Source organism: Dryas octopetala, chromosome 9, assembly GCF_963921425.1.
Source record: "Dryas octopetala chromosome 9, drDryOcto1.1, whole genome shotgun sequence".
Taxonomy (NCBI): Eukaryota; Viridiplantae; Streptophyta; class Magnoliopsida; order Rosales; family Rosaceae; genus Dryas; species Dryas octopetala.
This window is the reverse complement of record NC_141374.1, coordinates 11,805,181-11,826,395: the sequence shown is the minus strand read 5'-3', so window position 1 is coordinate 11,826,395 and position 21,215 is coordinate 11,805,181. Positions and strand designations below refer to the sequence as shown.

General features: G+C 37.2%; 2 protein-coding genes across 3 annotated transcripts; both read right to left on the bottom strand.

The window, feature by feature from the left end:
* Positions 1–4,062: 4,062 nt before the first annotated feature.
* MDAR6 (monodehydroascorbate reductase 6) lies at positions 4,063–8,937 on the bottom strand. 2 transcript variants are annotated; one of them, XM_086256303.1, is made up of 17 exons: positions 8,745–8,937; positions 8,451–8,616; positions 8,258–8,357; positions 8,078–8,155; positions 7,929–8,000; positions 7,692–7,810; positions 7,494–7,578; positions 6,693–6,782; positions 6,451–6,495; positions 6,246–6,335; positions 5,973–6,053; positions 5,508–5,579; positions 5,334–5,428; positions 5,126–5,214; positions 4,964–5,026; positions 4,820–4,860; positions 4,063–4,570 (listed from the first exon to the last, which is right to left on the bottom strand). In XM_086256303.1, exons 1-17 carry the CDS (start codon positions 8,752–8,754, stop codon positions 4,457–4,459), a joined length of 1,410 nt encoding a protein of 469 aa, XP_086112429.1. In that variant the 5' UTR covers positions 8,755–8,937; the 3' UTR covers positions 4,063–4,456. The 2 variants fall into 2 exon arrangements, with proteins under 2 accessions (XP_086112429.1, XP_086112428.1); XM_086256302.1 differs by having other exon boundaries at positions 6,451–6,552; positions 8,745–8,934.
* Positions 8,938–10,879: 1,942 nt separating this feature from the next.
* LOC147274103 (protein ROH1A) lies at positions 10,880–12,632 on the bottom strand. Its single transcript, XM_086227477.1, has one exon. The coding sequence runs from the start codon at positions 12,523–12,525 to the stop codon at positions 11,353–11,355; it is 1,173 nt and encodes a 390-aa protein (XP_086083603.1). The 5' UTR covers positions 12,526–12,632; the 3' UTR covers positions 10,880–11,352.
* Between the last annotated feature and the right edge of the window lie 8,583 nt (positions 12,633–21,215).

Here is a 21,215-nt window from a genome sequence, read left to right as displayed (position 1 = left end):
ATGAGCAAAGAGGTTTATTATATAATGCCAGGGAAAAAAAAGTCAAATCACAAAAATGAGGAGGGGATTGAGGTTCAATGCCTTGTTGGACAAGGAACCAATCAGTGTTGGCTGTGCAAGCTCTGGGGACCAAGTCTTGGTCATTGTGCAGTCTGCTTTTGTTTACTCTGCGGCTCTGCGCCTTAAATGTTTGTACTTTCCTACCTACTTGCTGTTGGTGTGTTTGTACGTTTAGGTAGTAGAAGGGCAATTGGCAAACACGTTCTCGGATCTTCGAACTTCAACAAAGTAGAAGGGCAATTGGCTATTGGGCAAGTCATGGAGTCATGGACACTAATCACTATGCCACTCAGCCACTATTATTATTATTATTATTATTATTATTATTTATTACTATTTTTGGTTTTATAATTACATTATGTATGCATGAGTTGTAGCTAAATTTTTTTTTTGGTTACAATTTGTAATTGGAGAAGAATAACATATCAGAAATTATGCCAAAACTTTTCGTTTGACAAATTATTATTACTATTATTGGTCTTATTCTTGTAAGTAATTCAATTTGTTTAAGTTTTTTAACTCTCCAAAAAAATAGGTGTCTAATTGCCAATCTGGGTGTGCTCATCATGGTATTGTCTATTATTGTTATTGTGTTTTAGTTTTATGCTAAGAGTTAGAGTTATAAAAGTAATTGTTTAGTTAGGGCAGCAAAAACCCCATAAATTTCAACAAGTAATACCCAACTCTCAATAATCCCAAGCATATGGTTTTTACTTCATTAAAGCATAAACTTGTTGCTTAAGAGCATCTCCAGTGGTGAGGTTCATTTTAATTTTATTGCAAAAAATTGAACAAAAAGTAAAAAAAAAAGACTTGAACCACTTCATTTCAAATTGAGGTTCAATATTTCATTTCAGAGATCACACATATGAACTCTGAAGAAATTCATTTCAATAAGGTAGCCCATCATGTAAAAAAATATATATCTCCACAACCTCTCTCATGTCGACATGTGGATTGCATTATGTTTTCTTGTCTCTCATCTTAATTTTTTTAACATTTACTTTGATGCCTTTCTTCTTTTTTAATTTTTTAAATGAATGTATCATTTCTTCTATCCATTTAATAAATGTATTACAATTTTTGTTACGTCCCTTTCCCTATATATTTTCTTGTTCGTAAAAAACTTACATCATTGAAAATTATTTAAATATACAATTTTTTTGAGAATATCTAAATATAAAAGTTGGGAATGAAATTAAATTTTTAAAAATATATCCAAAATTGGTCTCTTTTTAAAGATCTCTTTTAGACAATTTGAATGGTATAATTTTTAACGTAATTAAATTTATCCATTTTATGTTTTTTGAGTGTGTAAAAAAATATTTAAAAAATATAGTTATTATTTTGAAGTCATTGAACTGTACCATTGCAAGTAAAATTGCAGTTCAGTTCAATAAATGTCAAAATAATTCACAAAATTGAACTATTAAACACCACTGTGGATGCTTTAAAGAAAAGAAAAAAACCAAAAAACAAATCTTTTCTTAAGACTCTGGGCATGATTAATGACATGTTTACTAATCTGTAATCGGAATCACAATAAGGAATTGGATTCCTATTACGGATTACATCGATCTTTGTTTAATAATCATATGGAAATAAAAACATAAGTGGAGCCCATATGAAATTGGGAATTCAACTTCTTATTTTGGAGGAATTGGATTCTTGGTGGGAGGTGGTAATCCAATTCCTTATATTTTTTTTTCCATTATACCCTCACATTATTAACTAGCATATAAAATAATTTATTTAGAATAAAGGCATTTTAGTAATCAAATGCCCACATGATATCATTCCTACTCTAATTCCAGATAGTTTAGTAAACAGCTTCAATGAAAATCTAATTCCTACTCAATCCAATTTCTTCTTAATTCAATTCCTCCTTAATTTAACTCTTTATCAATTTAATTTTTTCTAATCCATAATCGGATTAGTAAATATATCATAAGTGACAGGGAATGAAGGAGACTCTGGGCATGATTAAGTCACAGGGAATGAAGTATTTGTAGTAAATTCTAGAACCAACTTCGTTGACAGTGAAATCATGAAAATGAAAAGTCAGCACAAGAATCTTGTAAAGAAAGAAAACCATAGAATTGAAAACAGTTGGAAGAACTAGTCACTGGCTGGCTGACACTAGTTAATGACTAAACCCTTTAAATTAATGCTTGGGCAAAGAAATTTCCACTTGATAATATCCCCATCAGACAATTAAATATTGCCTCCCCCAAAATAATGATGAATATTTATTAAATCTGCAATTGGGATCGATGGCTACTGTCATCTACCCCACACTTGAGACTTGTTCTATATCTAATTTTCACTAGTTCCTTAATATATGCTGTTTATGTCCTATTTCTACTTTGATTAGAAAAACCAGAACGCCATCAACATTTCAATATGCCATCATAAGCACTGATATGATCCGGCTCACCAGTTTCATTAATGTTTAAACGCCTTCATATTTACATATGGAAGATTTTAAAAAGAGATAATTAGGATTAGATACTTTAGAAAAATAATTTTTAGATGAAGATCGGTGGTGTTTTAAAATTTATAAGAAATTTTTTTTAATTTATAATAATTTATAAAAAAATCATTTTAATTCATAATAAAGTCCTTTTAATTTATAAAAAAATTCTTTTAATTCATAAGAAAATTCTTTTAATTCATAATAAAGTTCTTCCTCGATTTGAAGGGTATTTCCCTCTAATTGAAGGGTATTCCCCTCCTAGGGTGTAGAATGAGCTTTGTAGAGGCTGTATGTTAGGTTTTAACTCCGAGATTTTGGGCTCCGCCCAAAATCTTGGAGTTAAAACCTAACATAAAGCCGTCAAAGAAGAAAAATAAAAGGACTTAATTAAAAACACTAAATCACTACCGGTCTTAGTCTAAAAAAGACGCATAAAATGAACTAGACTCTAAGTCTCCCTTTTAAAAAAGGGTGTCATATTTTTTAGAAAAAAAAAAACATAATATCCAATATGATGGTAATACTATATAACATACCGTCTATGATATAAAAAATAAATATTAATGATCATACATGTACTATAGTTTGAATAAGCTCAGAATTCATAAACATTTCTAACCTCTATTTTTTTAAGGTTATTCTTAAAAATTCATTCTTACAAAAAGTTAGAATTGGTGTCTCTAGTACTACCCATTCTCAAATAAATAAAGGTTTTTTTACACTTTATTCACCTGAACTTTGAGCTCAATCTCACTTCACCACCTAAAAAAAAATTGTCTCAATTTACCACATGAATTAAAAATTTGTTGCAATGTATCACCTCTGGCTCATTTTGTTTAAACTTTTGTTTAAAATAAGTGTGTTTTGGTATTTTCAAGTCAGTTTTTTATTGTGTCAAAGTAGATAAAGTGTAAAAAAAAAAAATTTCTAACAATAGGAACTTGAAAAAGACCAAAACACTCTTATTTTTAACAAAAAATTAGACAAAATTAGATAGAGGTGGTACATTACAACAAATTTTTAATTCAGGTGGTAAATTGAGACAAAAATTTTTTTAAGTGGTGAAGTGAGATTGAGCCTAAAATTCAGGTAGATAAAATGTAAAAAAGCCATAAATAAACAAATATAATGATTTTAATAAATATTGAAAAGATCATAAATGGCTAAACTATTTCTAATTCAACTAATTTTGGCATATCTACCTTAAAAGTTAACAATTCATATCATTGCAGATGTTGGGATAACCTAGTTGAAATTAAAAGACATGTATAATTTTTTCCTTTGCACCCAAGTTAAATTTCCCCTCATTTCCTTTCGAATTAAAAAAAATTGTTTCTTGGACGCTCTTATTTATAAATGCATTAATACAATACAACCCAAGCATTCGTATACCTAAAAAGCAACTGCAAATTATCCAACTTGTGAAAACTAGTGTGCAAGTATTCTATAGGTGCATTAGCCAAAAGCCCAAAAGCTTTAAGATCGTGAACCCAAACGAAGAAAAGGCAAATGAACCTGCTGAGTCGTCGAATCATATTATTGTTTCCTTATCTTCCATAGAATAAACGATTACCAGTTATGATGCTAAAAGGCACCTTGATCCTCATAGTCATGTATTGCTGTCTCTAAATGCCGTAAGCAAAATGAGAAAAACATATATTACAGTCAAAATTTATCAATGTAATGATCAAATATATGACTGTTTACTCTCCATCTCTCAGCATACTTTCGATCATGCACCAACCACTGTTCTCACCAAAGAGAGGGAGGCTTATATAAAACGAAGCTTGAGGACATGGAAATGGGTATTTATTCCCTACTGTAGCACATCACTGTGTCTAGATGCAGAACTCTTTGGATTACCATCGATAATACATAAGTAAGCTGCACTACTTTTCCTTACTACATTGCAGCTTCAACCTATAATGATGACCCAGCGATGTCTAGTGCCTCCTCAACTGAAGATGCACTCTGAAGCTTGGCTTTATCAACAATGGGCTGGCTCCTTGCAAGTTTTGGAAGGAGTTGAAATTCCTTGACAACATAAAATGAGGTGTTAGAACTATGCAGGATACATGACATCACAACTCAAATTTATATCTTACATGTAGACAAGTTATGCGTGTGGTAAAGACTTTCACAACCTAATTACTGATAGTGATTTCTCTTATAATATTATCACCCTTTTGCATGTATCTGTTCCCTATCATCATGACTCATCAATCATTACTGTTATCCAAAATCTTGACCTCTCTCATAAGAGTAAAACAGAAGTAAAAGTACCTCAGGACTTCCGCTTTCAACAAGAACACCTTTTAATTTACCTGAAACACAGCATGAGTAAAATTAACATGTCAGCAGTAATTAAATGAGAGAGAAAGAGAAAGAGAGAGAGAGAGAGAGGCCCTCTGAGACAGATTATATTACCAGAATCTATCCAGAATGTAGCAATCTTAGGATCAAAATTCCCAATTTCAATTGTCTCTCCAACTGTTCCATATATTGATGAGAGTTAGTGTGAAGTACAAGAAGGAACTAACTGAGATGATCAAATAACAAAAGACAAATGCAAGCATTACAGATGCTTACCATTGTCCCCAAAAAATTGCCACCATATTTTCCTGGGGGTTCCTTCATACTCAAATACCCTTGAGTAAAAAGATGGTAGATAATCATATCTGGATGTTGTGCATTAACGCAAATCATCAACAAGGAAGTTTCAGCACAAAGCAATCAAGAAAACTGAAATTCATCTAGTATTCCAAAGATTAAGCTACAAATGGAGAGTCCAACATACGTATGAGATTGTGCTGTCAGTAAAGCTTTAACACAATGCTGTGCAGATCGACGAGCATGATCTACATGTTCAACTCGCGCTGTACGGTTGTACATCTGTTCAATGCAAAACACTTGTTCTTTAAGAATTCAGATTAAGAAAGAATGTTGTCTGCCTAATTTAAGAAAAATATACCTTTAAAGGGAATGCTGCAACATCTCCAACTGCGAAAATTCCAGGTACACTCGTCCGGAACTGACCATCAACCTTGGTTTTGAAAGTACAAAAATATAAATAGTACAATAAAAAACAAATGGACATTCTACTTGAACTAATCCTGGCAATCAGAATTCAAATTTATTGTTCCTAGCTAAATTGCTAAAACAGGGATTTTAATATCCTGATTCATTTCATATGATTGGTAAACCCAGAAAAGATAACTTTGTGGTTGGAAATTTGGACCTGCGACGACATTAAAAGTTGCACAAAATAAAGTCTACCTAGAGATTACATGTAAATCGTGTTACCCACATATGATCTACTCAGTATCCAAGGTGGTTATAATTCATAATTCATTATGCATGTAATCGTATAAATATAATATGCTAAAAAAAAAAAGAACCGAGTGTCAGTTATGGCAGCATAAATTTAGATACGCACCTGTATACCACCAACATCAGAATTCAAACCCACCCTTTCGAAAGGACTGACAGCAGGTTTTGCTCCAATACCAATTATTACCTGCAAAACAAGGAAAAATTATTCCAATTTTATCAATTTTATCAAATTCTTCGTATTCTCTATTTTTCTAAAGAAAAATAAATGTGAAACATGCCTTGACAAACTTCATTACATTATGCAGGATGTATGGTGACAAATAAAATAAATTAAAAAAATAAAAAACTGATATCAAAGTTTGTTAGAATCACTTACTGTGTCTGCTTCTATAGTAGATCCATCTTCAAGCTTAACATAATTTACACATCCATCAGCACCAGCTTCTAAACTTTTTATTGAGGCACCCTGGTCCATAATTAAATACGTTTGAAAAGCCAGGTCGAATGGAAATTATCACATGCAGGATAGGTGCCAAATTTTAAAAAATGGGGAGAGAGAGAGAGAGAGAGAGAGAGAGTACCTTTAAGAATTTAACACCATTCTCTTGGTAGAATTCTTCATATCTCCGGGCAAGTGAAGGAGTAAACAGTCTTTTCAAAAGATGGTTTTCTGGAAATATGATCTTCATAAAGAAAAAATAAAAATAAGAGAAGGAAAATGTAGGATCAAACTTGCCATATTTAAAATCTTTTCAATTCATGAAATTTTTTGTTATGTCATGCCAACAAACATAAAAAGCACCAAGTTGGTTATAACACGTACTGTTGTATCAAGTTTCCAACCAACAGCTGCTGCAGCAACCTCCATACCAATATAACCACCACCAACAACAACCACCTTCCGTGCTTTCTCCTAGATATTAACATGTGAAATTTTACTCAAAGGAATAAGCTGTACAATTCCAAAACAAAGCAAAGCTCAATAAAATATAATTCAAAACAGAGCACCCGTACACATTCTAACTTAATAAAAAGATATTTTTGAACAAATCAAACATGTAAAAGCAATTTACAGGATTTGCACTGAGCTTATTTAAGGTGTTCATTTATCTATATAGCTTACCTTAAACAAAATTACAAGAAACTAAATGGTTATATGAAGTAGGATGTTGATAAGTCATTACAAAATTTGGATTAAAAAAAAGAAGGCACCTCCTTTATAAATTACTGAATTGCATACAATAACTATTTTCACACTCTTAAAGCAGATATAATGTCAAAATATGCAAGCTTAATACAGCATACAAGGGGCAGAATAAACATTTTGGCTAAACATGATAGTGCAGTATAAAAAGGAAGCTAGTTTGCATTAATGTCAATCAACTTTGCATTGAAGTGGCAAATGAAACTCAACAAGGACAATACAGCTAACCCTTTAAAGAGTACACAGTTGTGTGAATGATGTGGGACTTCACCATAAATCTCAGACGATATTCATACAGTTGTCTAAAAGTTTAAAGGATTATATACATGTGTGAATCTCATGTATTAATTGCAACATGGAAAGCAACAACCAAGATAATAAGTATGAGAGAAAGTAAAAACAAGTTGATATCAAATTTACCAATGAAGACACCAGTGCATCAGCATCTGCAACATCGCGGATATAATGAACACCAGGTAGGTTGCCTCCAATTTTCTCTGGAAGTCTGAATACAAAATAGTCAAGGAAGCAGCTTAACTTCAATTTAAATACATATAATCTAGCAGCACTTTGGATACATAAACTAATCAGTAACTGACAAAATTTACTTAACAGCACCTTGAGGGTGTACATCCTGTAGCGATTATAAGTGATCCATATTTAAGCAGTTTGCCTGAATTTGTGGTGACGGTCTGCTTTTCGATATCAATACTTGTAACCGGATCTTCATAGAACATCTAAATATAAAGTTGAAAAGGCAGCAACATTTTAGCATAAAAGGCAAAAAATTAAACAGTTCCAAGAGTTGAAAAAAAAAAAAAAAAAAAAAAAAAAAAACACCCAAATTTTTTTTACCTGTATCCCTTTTTCTTTATACCAGTCAGGTGTTTGCTTCTCCCCACCAGACCCAACACAAGTATGAAACCCCTATAACAACATATACATCAAATTCTACACTTGGAAGCATTAAACATACAATCAATCAAAGTGTGGTTGCAGCTTACAGGTAAGCGTGCTGGCTTCTTATCTAAAGGGAACAGATACGCTTTTGTCAGAGCAGGACGCTCATAAGGCGCATGTGCCTGTTTACAAAACACACCAAGATTTTCACTTCAATGTCACATTGTGATTACAACAACCATAAAAAATTTGCAAAAATTGCAAAAAAGGCTCAATTTGATTACCTCTTTGGACACGATACAGAGACGTCCATTGGCCATTCCCTGTTCGACGAAAGTACGGGCCGCGTAGCCGGCCGCATTCCCACCACCGACAATCACAAACCTGCAAATGGAGAAAGAGAGTTAAAAAATTTTGGTGCGAAATTCAAACTGCAAAAAAAAAAAAAAAAGATCGAATTTTGAATGGTTGACTCACTCCCGGTTTTCGTTGGCGAAGGCTGCAGATGAAACGACGTAGCTTCGGCGGAAGTCTCTGAATCCGACTGAAGAAGAGCGGTGAGCTGGGGATTGCTGAGGACGCCAGAGAGAAACGGCGTGCTTGAAGGACACGGAGTTGGCGATGCTCGCCATTCGTCTGCGAACTGTAGCTTGCCAAACAAGAAAGAGAAGTGAAAATCAGTGAAGATTAGGGCTTCTTTTAACGATGATGATGAAGATTCAAGAACAAGAAATGAAAATCACAGGGGGCTTTGGTTTTGTAGAGCTCGACCTGAAGACATTGGGAACTGGCTTTGTCTTTGATATTTCTATAATCAATTAATTAATAATAATTTAATTATTGATGGCTGGCTCTTGAAAAGATCGAAAGGTCAGTGATGAATCATGAATCTGTGATTGCTGCTTCTATTTGCTACAGCACAGAAAGCTGGACTGTCATCGGGCGCGCGTAGTTAGGTATTGGCCATTGAAGGTCGTTACTGTACGACGCCGTTTGGGCTATAGGTGTATCGCCAGTACGTCGTCGTTCCTACTCCTTATGGTCCTTGTGGACAAACCGAGTCATCCACTTACTTACACAGTGACTATGCATTTATTTTTTATTTTTTTTATTTTTTTCAGTGGAGTAGAATTCTAGAAACCTCATAAGTTGTAGCCATTCTCTAAAGGATAAGTGTCATTTTACTCTCCAGATTATTGTACTTATATCAATCTGCTTTTTATATTTCTAATTTAAAAAATTAAAGTACTAAACTTTTTCAATTTTGTCAATTGAGGTAATTCTCTCAACTTACTCAGTAAATTGATACAAATGATGGGCACGTGACTACCATGTTTCCCTCAATAATGACTTTTTGTGATGAAGATTTAACTTTATGTAAACGAAAGTTTGGATGAAAAGCGAGCAAATTATCTTAATTGGCAAAATTGAAAAGTCAGATATCCTAATTTTTCAAATTAGAAGCCTATGAAACAAACTGATACAAGTGCAATAATCTAGAAAGCAAAATGACATTTATCTCTTTTTCCAAAATGTAATTTTTAGAAACCTAGCTTAGAAAAATACCATTCAATATTACAATTTTCGAAAAGACAGAATAGAAATGTTGTGTTGTTGGTAATGGGATAATAATAAAATTTTATTTTGGAAAATTGACTCCTATGCCCCCAAACTGTTACTTATAAAAAAATTGAATCATATTGCTATTTAAATTTTTTATTTGTTGCAATGTGGTGCTTATGTTTAACTCAGTCAACTATTTAATCAAAAATTAACCTATGATTCCAAGGTTTGTTGATGTAGAGGAAGATGTGGATGAACATGGAGAACAATCATGGTTGGTTAGTCTAGGGGCAAAGCTCGTGTTAATTTTATGGAATAGTGGACAAAGTTAGACGTGGATCCCACAACAACAAATTAAAGGTAGCAATGTGATTCTATTTTTGTTAGGTAGAAAGTGAGACTGGCCCAATGGCCCCAATATTCAATGGGGCATATGTGTAAATTTCCCTTTTATTTGTTGAAAACAGTTAAAACTAAGGGTTCACTTTAGAAAATCTATTCGATCACCATTTTGTGAGTTTCGGATAATCATGAAAAACATAATGTCATTCCCAAATGCACTCAACAAATATGGGAAATGAATCTCATAACTATCTTCAAATGCCTAAAACCATGAAACAAAGTTAAATTTAATCTCTCTTTTGTCTCCCCACCTCTAAGTTTTCTGTCTTTATCATATTCAGACGAATCAGACTTTAAGAGCAAACCAATGCAACTTTAATTCATGAATCAAGAGGAATAGAGTTGGTTGGTCATATGGAAGATGTGAAAGCGTAATCAATAGGAACCTCCAAGAGACCTCAGAAGTCACAGGTTTGCCTCATCTGGCTTCTTTTCAGTCGTTTCTTGGTCCACTTTCTGGGATAACTTTTAGGTTATTTAATATTCTAGTAGTCATGCATGTGATTGTGATAGTCCTTTTTGCACTAGTGGCCTCATTGATGTTAGCAAATATTATTTGACACATTTCCTTCATTGGTTGTGGTCCTTAAGTCATATACAAATATAGGGAAGGGTCACTTAAGCATTTAGCAGATACTAAAACTAGTTTGTAGTCTGTTCCTGTGAAACAACAAGTGGCATACATGAATGCCAATCACACAATCATTGAAGTTGTCTTTGCTCCAATTGCGGTTGTGACTTTTTCATTTTCGGTTGGTAGTTTTACTATGCATCATATCTTTTAGACTTTAACAATATGATTTATTGATTTGTCTAAAATTGAGTACATTGAAAAGGGTAGGTGAAAACAGAGCACAACAGAACATGGGATTTATGGAACTCACTAATTTCTTACTCACTCACTTGTCCTCCCTAATTAAAACTTCTCTATGGAAACGAAATACAAGAACCATTTGATGTACATTAATGTATATATGCAAATTTTGCAAGAACAAAATATTGACAAAGAAGAAGAAAAACAGAATTGAAGAACCACCACTGATTCTCTCATTACCCAAAACAAAAGAAGAGAAAACACCAACTTAATTGGGTCTGTACATTTTCTCTTTCAATTAGAGTTTTCTGTACTCAAAACAAACAACCAGAACAAGTAACCCAAAAGGCAAAAAACAGAGTAAATAAGCAAAGCAATACTTCAGCACAGACTTTAGAGGCTGAAGCTATTAGGCTTAGGTATATATACTCCTACAAAACCAAAAGGAACCCCTCTATGACCTAATACTAATCCACATTGCTCATGGAGACTCATTACCAATGACAAACACCATGAACAAATTGAACTTCGCCTCATTGAAATTCCCCTGCATATCCAAAATTTCAAGCCCTTCTTCTTCATCAGTTTCTGTCACTGATTTTACATAATGGGTGCAGAGGCTTTACCACCTAGGTCCAAAACCTCAATCACCTCTGTCCTGCTCCTCACAACCCTATGAAACAACTCCCTAATCTGCTGCTGCATAGGCAACAAACCCTCCTCCATCTTCCTGCAAGTCTCAGCCAGCTCCGCCACCTGCGCCGCCACCTCCTCCAGCTTCTCAGGCTCTGCGGGAAACTGGAAATTGTCGGCGAATTCAATCAAAGACTGCCCCAACTTCTCCATCCTCTGCATCTCCTCCAACAACCCAGCCGAGCCCTTCTTCTCCTTCTTCTTCCACTCCTCGGCAATCTTCTCCTGCAACCCAATCATGGAATGTGCCCAATTCAGTTGCCTCGGAACCGGGAAATGGGTCATCAACCCACTCCTCTCCTGGCACGGAATCGCCGTCACCAAGATCCACATAACAAACAACATAATAGTACTCATAATGTACACAGGCTGAGCCAACCCAGAGGCTTCATTGCCTCTGGGGGGCACCAGATTGGCGGACATGGCTTGGATTTGTTTGGCTGCGGACCAGCCCTTGGCCATGCTCCACGAGAGAGCCCGAAAGTGCCCGGCGGCCCGGTCCTTATTCGGGGCGGCCACCGCGCCTTTCCGGCCAAAGGACCAACTCCTCTCCGTGGTCTTGGTACTCCCGTCTTTGTCCTCGGTGGCCATAGCCGAAATCAAAGCATTCAAAGCCTTCTTGGCCCTTCGAACCTGGCCGTCCCCAATCGGCCTCTGCTCCAGAGCCGAGACCGCAATCTCAGCCAACTTCTGGAAATGCCTGACCGACTCGACCCCGTGGGAGACCGCGTTGCAGATGTCTAAGGCCTTGACAACGCGGTCCAGGAACTCGGGGACGATCCGGTCCAGCGGGGGCTTGGAAATCTGCGACACGTCACGGCCCATGAGCAGCACGGCCTTGAACTCGGCCTCGCAGCAGAGGAAGACGTCGAGGAGCTTGCGAATCCAGGCGATCGAGCAAATGGGGTCGGAGGGGAAGCCATCTGGCGGCGAGAGGAGGTCGGAGAAGCGGTCGGACACGTGCTTCTGGAAGTGCTCGAGGTCCTCGAGCTCCTGGTCGTGGCTGCCTTCCATGGCCACCACCTGGTTCCTCCGGATGCTGATTCGGTTCAGAAACGAACCCTGGTTGTCGGTCACCATTTCAAAATTGTTTTTCTCGATTGTTTGAAATTGATGAGGAATTGGGTGAAACAGAGAGAGAGGAAAAGAGAGAAGAAGGAGAAGGGGCAGAGGTGTTGAGATAAGGGGAGAGTCGGTTGCTTGGCAGTTATAAAGAGTGCGAATTAAAAGGGTCATGGCTTGTCGGGGACGAGACCGTTTCTCGTTCCTTTTTGTGGACGCTGACTCTGGGGCTGTTCCAACACTGCCCTTCACTACCTCCTATAATTACAAACATGCTTCTTATGCAACATAATGATTTTCTATTAAATATAAGAAAAAGAAAAAATAGAAAATTAGGATTAAATACCAAATATCAATAGTTTTTTAATAAAGCAGCAAGACACTAATTTTTTTTAGTCTAGGTACTAACCTAGAGTAAAACATTTTGAATTAGGTCACAAATCAGTTTGTAATACAGTTGTGACTGTCGAACAGTTACAGTTGTAATTGTCGAACAGTCACAGTTGTGACTATTTAAAATTTATAAAAAATCAAAATTTTTAGGGTTTCATACTTTTGATTTAGGTTTAGGGGATGAAATCCTATAACCCAAAAACTAAATATTAAAGTTTAAGCCTTGCAAATATTGAAAAAACAATAAATCAATAAAAAAGTTATGACTGTTAGACAGTCACAGTTCGATATAACTATGTTTTTTAAAGTTGGTACCTAAACTGAAATTTAGTACCTAAGCTGAAATGACATAAATGTTTTAGTAGTTGAAATGAAAAAACATTATAATTTAGTACCTAAAGTCAATAGACCTAAGAAAAAAAGGGCAAGATCATTATTTTTATTTCAATGAAAACAATATCATGGTCACATTTTGTGACAAGAAAATATTTTTGAGCTTATATGTAAAAATAATTCTAATTTATAAAGTTTAGGATGAATATAAAATTCGTGAAATTAAGCATACTGTAAATAATGTAAATGATATGATAATTGAGCTATAATGAGAAGTTTCATTAACCATATGTGTTTCATGCATTCACATTTTTGAGTTTTTTTTTAATTGAAAATACCTCACTTTATTACCCACATTGTGAGTCAAGATCACATATAAATGGTAGAACAATGCTTGGGTCCTCATGTTTGAGGACCAATTTTGTCTTTTTAGCTAATCAAATGAGTCCATGATAGAGTCCACTATCTCAACTCTCTTTTCTCTCTCATTGTGGAGCTCATTTAATTGACCATGAGGATAAGATTGGTCCTCAAATATAAGGACCCAAACATTTTCCTAAATGGTATGCAAACATTCTTCTTAAGTGGTTAGAGTATTTTGATTGGGTAATATTTATTTTATCACATCTTGATTGAGCAAGTTGCCAAATGAGTATATATATATGTGTATATATAAAATCAACTCGGTCAAAAAAAAAAAAATTATAGGTGTTGGAGCATATCATAGGATTTGGAGGTCGAGAGTTATGTATATGATGATTTGTGGCTTCTATTTCTTGTAATGCCTTCCACTTCTTCGATTAATCATCTTCTTCAACAAAAGGCTTTGTTCTTCTTGGTCTTTAAAGTGTCTTATGTGTTTAATTAAGTCAAAAGTTTACTTATAATTTTGGAGTCCTTTGGCTAGTGAGAACTGAGAAGTTGATTTTTGAGAGTTGCAAACCTCCTATTTATGTAACTCTTTCAACTACATTTTGATTTTCTACAAATTCTTCATTGAAGTGGTAAGTGATTTTTCTTTTGTTTCTCTAATCCTCCAAAAAGATGGGATGTGTCTTTTTCCCAATAGTGTAATAGATTTTAAATCTATACTAGAATAAGTAAAAAACAACGGATGAGTTTAAACCGTAACTAATTGTACTATGTTTGTGATGAAACCATTCATATAAGACAATTCAACATATTAGTATGAGAATCTGTGTAATAGCCCCAAATCCTCAACGATCTCTTGATGGCTTGCTTGGATCGTTATGTCCACATGACATTTTGATATGGTATTTGATTTAGTAACACGTGAATAGTATTCTAAAATTATAAATTTATGATTAACCTATATTATAATATGTGAATTAATAATACTACATGGTATTGTTACAATGACACTTAAAAATTTCTCCAAAAAATGAAGCTTTATATTGAAGCTTCATCCTAGATACCCATTCCATTATATTGGGCAGCACATTTTATGCTAACCTATGAACTTTCAAGTTAAATATTGAATTCAAAATGATTATATGGATAAAGAAATCAATTTCAACTACCTTAATTAAACATTTATAAAAGAAAAGAACTACATACGTAAACAAAAATATAATAGATATACTTTCTCAATTGATATGCATGCGTTTTCAAAATTGTGGTTCTTGCACTCTTTTGCCAACATAAATTCCAAAACTTATTGTAATAATTATTAATGAAAATAATAAAACAAAATTCCACGTGTAATAATGGCAGTTATGAGGTTGACATGTAAAACAGGGGTAAAAAAGGAAGTTGGTGGATCATCTAGAGGAGTAGACTGAGTAGTAGTGTTGGTGACTCAGCTGGGTAGAGCTCAATGTACGCGTTGAGCCGTGACAGGTAGGAGAGAGAGAGGTCACGGTTTGGTCCGAATGTTAGAGGAAGAGAGCCCGAAATAAAAGGAAAAAGTAAAAGGGTAGTTTGACCAGGTCTTGTCCTCCTCGCCCTTCTCCTTTGGCCTTTTGCGATTCCCTACAACGCTTCTGCACGATCCACATTTGCTCCCTCCCTCCTTTTCGCTTTCCGACCCCACCCTTTTTCTATTTGGGAGAATTTTTAGCATCATCTTTTCTGCTTTTGCTTTCGTAAGTTTCTAGCCAGTTATTATACTATGGGATTAATTTATGATTAAATGACATGAACAGTACAGCTAATATGAAAGACAAGTGGATAATACATTTAAGAGTTAAATTCACTATAATCCTGTATTATTTTACAATTGTGTTAAATCAAACTTTTGTTGTCCGTTGGACGAATAATATAAATATCAATGATGAGTATGTGTCATGTTATTTTTCATCAACATAAAATGGTTAGAGATATTAATTAAACATCAAAATGTTTGGATTAACATGATCTTGATAATTGATCCAATAACCTCATTTAATTGGTATTTATATGAATAAATTGACTAGCTAGCTAGCATGGCCTCCTCCAAGACCCTGGTAACCAATAAGGGGTAGTATAGAAATATTCACATGTTCTCTATCGACTATTCCTTTCAGTATGACTTTAGACGTTGACTAACCCTATGTGGACGAACCTCATCATAATACATATTACAACTTAACTTTGGTTAAATATTTGTAACAAATGCAATTATATATGGTAGACATGGTTAATCATGATGTAAATATCTGACACATGGTTAGTGAGATGGTAATGAGAATCCATAGTTAAAATTGTGAGCAAAATCGGCCTCCAATTGTTGTACCTAAACTCTCTCTTAAACCTAGCCTAGGTTTTGGACATGGACATGTTGATTGATATATGAGATATGTTTTGAAATGGTTATAAGATTTTGTTATTTTGGCGAGGAATAATATATTTGGCTTTCTCAAAGAACATTACGAGACCATGAAACGAGGACTAAATATATTAGGAAACAAAATTGTTTTGGTGAAGACAAGACCAAATTAGATGGAATATTTGGCAAAGCAATTGGCACATTTGGCTAGCCAAGCAATGGAAGAGCCCATTTGGCCATTTGGGCGCGCACCACGTGTAATACTAACAAGTTGTGAGAGATACACAGCCGGCCATACATAGGTTATGGAAAACTGATCATCAAATTTTTTGGATAAAATTAACTACAGAAATATTATTATTATTGGGGGGTTGCCCTATCTTTATCATGATGATTAATTGATGGCAATGTCATTGAATCGTTAATTGTGGCGTAAAATGAGACAGATAGTAATAACCAAAACAAAACAAAAAAGAGCACCGGGAACTTGTATGGGCGTGGTCAACAATTGAATTTTAGATACCTTGATATATAATCAGAAAAGCTGCCTTATAATGACCCATATATATTTTAAAGAAAAAGATTGCTTGCTTAGTTGGATTAATTTATCAGTTTATTAATCCTAATTAAGACCATGCCCAGTTGTGTCACTTTCAAACTGCAGCTTGGCATAACAAAAACGACATGAACCGTCTAAAGTATTTTATTGTTTTGTCTAAATCTGTAATATATAGTAACTGTGTACGTATTATATAGTTTTAAATCAAAATGTATATTACTGATAGAATTGTCATTTTCCTGGCTATCTGAGTATGAGGACAGTTTGTGTCACATGAATTGGCATGTGATCACTCTGAGTCTCTTGATGTTCACATGAATTAAGTGGCACATAACTGTATATTCTTTTTAATGTTTGAAAACACACACACACACATATATATATGCCCAAAAAGTTGAAACTCAAGCTAGTGCTAAGTCTGCTTATATATAAGCTAGAATTCATATATATATGAATCGAATTATAATATGGGTTTGAATGGTTAATTACTTAATTGGGTAGGTAGGTTCATATAGGTCCCTGACAACAGATTAATTAATTAATACAGTTACACAACAGTCCAAACTCCAAAGAAAGCCATTTTAGGATGTATATATGAGGTCAACTATGAAAATTGGAGATTCCAGCATAACCCACTTGAATTGAGGTACCACTTGCTAGCTAATTATAGGTTGTGCTTCTTTCACATGAACTCACTGTTTCTTAAACTATAAATATAGGGGAAAATATTGAGAATGGCTGTGAGAGTGCCATATGTAATGTAGTAGGCCCAATCATCTTTTTTTTTTTTTGAGAAGAAACAGTGGGGAGTTTTATTCAAGAAGAGTCTGAATACACTGTTTCAGAAAGCCATTCAGGCATTACATCTGTCCAGAAATGGACACCAACATGCGAAAGAGCAAAGTGAGCAAGTTTGTGCGCCGCCCAGTTGCTTTCACGCCGTCGGAATTGGCAGTTGCCATCTTCAAAGGAAGCCAGCAGTTGCTTGACTTCATCAACAAGAACACCATCGACTACCATGCATTGAGAAGAATCCAGAATGTCATTGACCACCTCAGCCGCGTCCATCTCCAGCACAATCTTTGACAGTCCTAGGTCCATAGCCAAAGTGATCCCCATAATGGCGGCCAAGAGCTCGATGGTGCGAGGAGAGTAGGACCCTCGGACCTGTTTGGAAGCCATTAAGAGTGTCCTCCCATTACTATCTCGAAGAATTGCCCCGAGACCCCGGATTCGGCTCTTCGCAGAACCTCCGCCATCCACATTGATTTTAACATAGCCCACCTCTGGCAGTTCCCATTCAGGAGGTCCCAGTTGCGTGGTGGTCGGCCGTGGGGGGGGAACACTTGCGGCCAAGAAATCCGCAGCATACATAGTCAGTCTATTGTAAGAGCATGAGGCAGTTTCTGTAACGCCATTATGCACCAATTCATTTCGCAAATTCCAAATACCCCAGCAAAGAAAACCAAACACTGTTAGCTCCGAGGAAGATAGCACCCCCAGTGCAAATTGGACAAAATCTGTTACCGTGCCGCCCATGGGCCAACCAACCACTTCCCCGAAATTAGATTGGCGCCAGATTTCCTTAGCTGCATGGCATTCCCAAATCACATGGAGTATCGTCTCCGGTTTCTTCCAGCACCGCGGGCATTGGGGTTGGGGAGCAATGTTTTTCTGGAAGAGGAGAGCAAAGCAAGGTATAATGTTTTTGCAGCAGCGCCATAAGAACAGTTTGATTTTTTCAGGGACATTTATTTTCCAGATTTTTCGCCAGAAAGTCTGTTGCGAAGCATTGGAGGAGCAAGAGGCAGCTCTTCTGGTATCCATTCTAGTCATCGCAACCCAATAGGCACTTTTTACATTGTATGTTCCATTTCGAGTGTAGTGCCAAATCCATTTGTCCTCCTGCCCGAGATGGCCCAGCGGGATGCCTGCTATTATATCCGCCTCCTCGACACAGAAATGTTGATATAGGAGAGTAGAGTTCCAGACCCCAACTGAGCTAAACAAATCTTTGACCCGGGTGTTCTCATCAAGTGTCCGGGGTGATTGGACACGGAATGAGAATGGCGTTGGAAGCCACTTGTCCTGGTACACTGAGATGGATTCGCCATTACCCACTCTCCACCTCACTCCCTCATCCAGTACCCTCCTAGCCCACAGTAAAGATCGCCAGAAAAAAGATGGCCGAGCGCCAAGACGAGCTGCCATGAAATTGCCACTAGCAAAGTATTTTCCTTTCAGGACTCTGCACATCAGAGAGTTGGGGGCAGTGATGAGGCGCCAGCCGTGCTTGGCGAGTAAGGCCATATTGAAGTATTGTAGATCCCGAAAGCCTAAGCCCCCCTCAAATTTTGGCATACACATGCGATCCCAGCGAAGCCAGTGCATCCCTTTCCCATTGTTTGCTTTCCCCCACCAGAAACGAGATGCCATAGAGGTGATGTCTTTGCAGATGCCCTTTGGCATTTTAAAGAGGCTCATGTAGTACGTAGGTATGGCTTGAATCACTGCTTTTACGAGAACTTCTTTTCCTGCTTTTGATAAAAACTTTTCACTCCAGCCATTCACACGCTGCCAGACACGGTCTTTGACCGATTGAAAGAGTTTTATTTTTTCCTTTCCAGCAATCGTTGGGAGTCCCAGATATTTTTCATGGCAATCTACTACAGGAACCCCCATAACTTGAGAAGAGATTATTCGGAGAGTAGAGTCAGCATTGTTGCTAAAACAAATGGCCGACTTGTCAAAGTTCACTTGTTGGCCCGAAATTTGCTCATAGGTTTCCAAGATCCTCTTTATTTCCCTAGCAGCACCCGTGGTGACCTCCAGGAAGAGCAGGCTGTCATCCGCGTAGAAAAGATGCGAGATGGGAGGAGCATGTATGCCCGCCTTGACACCCATTAGAGCGCCCCTCCGCTCGGCATCATTTAAGAGGGCAGTCAACCCTTCCCCACATAGGAGGAATAAATAGGGAGATAGTGGGCAGCCCTGTCGCAACCCCCGTTGTGGAGAAATGTTCCCGAAAGGGGTGCCCCGCCAAAGCACAGCAAGTTGCACCGTGGTGATACAATCCATAATTTTTCCTACCCAACGAGGCTGAAACCCAAGACGAAGCATCATAGCTTCAAGGAAGGTCCACTCAACCCGGTCGTATGCCCTTGCCATGTCGAGCTTTAATGCCATTTTGGGGGTGGCAGATGCCGGCTGAGTCTTTATTGAGTGAGTTGTTTCAAAAGCAATTACCACGTTGTCAACAATCAAGCGCCCAGGCACGAAGGCGCTTTGATTTTCCGAGATCACCATGGGCAAGACATCCTTAAGGCGGTTAGCAAGAGTCTTTGCTACCAGTTTATATAGCACATTGCAGAGACTAATCGGTCTGAACTCGGCCACCCTTCTAGGTTCTGCGACTTTCGGGATCAAAGCAATGAGGGTCTCGTTGACACAAGCCACACTGTCGTTGCCATTTAGGACCTGCAAACAGAAGTGAACCACCTCATCGCCCACTATATGCCAATACTGCTGATAGAACAGTGCCGGCATACCATCCATGCCTGGCGATTTTGTGGGGTACATCTGATGGAGGGCTTTCTCGATATCGTCTCGCTGGAAGGGGCGGAGAAGCATAGAGTTCATTTGATCCGTGACTTTCGGTTCCACCATGTCAAGCAATCTGTTCATATCATGCCCTCCCGTCTTAGTAAACAAATTGGTAAAATAATCACAAAACATACCTCCAATGTCAGTGTCATCAGTAATCCAGTCATTTTGGTGGTTGAAAAGGCCTTCAATATAGTTCCGGCGCCCCCTTGCCTTTGCCTGCTCGTGAAAGAACTTGGTGTTTTTATCTCCCTCCCTGAGCCAGGTGATTTTGGACCGTTGTCGCCAATATATTTCATCCTGTTCGATCAAGGATCCCAGAGTTCTTTCTAAGCCTTTAAGCACATGATACTGAGAGGAAGATTTTTGTTGGGCCTTAAGTAGTTCAATTTTGTTTTGGATCTTTCTGATCTCCTGCTTCCTAGCCCCGAAGAGTGTAGAGCTCCAGGATTTTAGTCTCTCAGCACATTGATTAACCCCTTGCACCGCCGAGAGGGCATGAGAGCCAGAGCGACGCCATGCCTGCCTGATGGTCTCTTCACATCCCTCCTCCCTGCACCACCTGTGTTCAAAGTGGAAGCGTCGAGTGCCCAAACGCCGCAATAGTGTATACTTGTGCATGACCCGTACCAAAATGGGGATATGGTCCGAGCCCGGCACCTGAAGATGGTGGGTGGAAATTGACTCAAATTTGGAGCGCATGGCAGCATTAACAACACATCTATCCAATCTCTCGCTAATAAAATTCTGCCCATCCCGTGTAGCCTCCCAGGTGAAAGGGGTGCCTGAAAAAGGAACGTCAGCTAAGTTGCAGTCCATAAGGGCCTCCCGAAAGGCATTCATTTGTCTTGAGGGTCGGTCACAGCCACCACGTTTTTCTTTCCATGACGTGATTTCATTGAAATCCCCAAACACCATCCAGGGCCCGGTTCGTACACTGTGGAGTCTTCGAAGGAGGTCCCAGAAGTGCTTCCGTTGAGTGGTCACCGGATTTCCATAGAAGCCTGTTAAGCGGAAACAGAACCGATTGGGATTCACAATCTGCATGTCCAC

What these genes read in the sequence shown, in the direction of transcription:
- LOC147274103 (XM_086227477.1), bottom strand. Translation starts at nt 12,525, where the DNA reads ATGGTGACCGACAACCAGGGTTCGTTTCTGAACCGAATCAGCATCCGG.
- MDAR6 (XM_086256302.1), bottom strand. An exon ending in CTGATGTTGGTGGTATACAG is followed by an intron (nt 5,580 to 5,972) that starts GTGCGTATCTAA and finishes TTCAAAACCAAG; the next exon opens with GTTGATGGTCAGTTCCGGAC. An exon ending in TTGAAAGCGGAAGTCCTGAG is followed by an intron (nt 4,571 to 4,819) that starts GTACTTTTACTT and finishes TATGTTGTCAAG; the next exon opens with GAATTTCAACTCCTTCCAAA.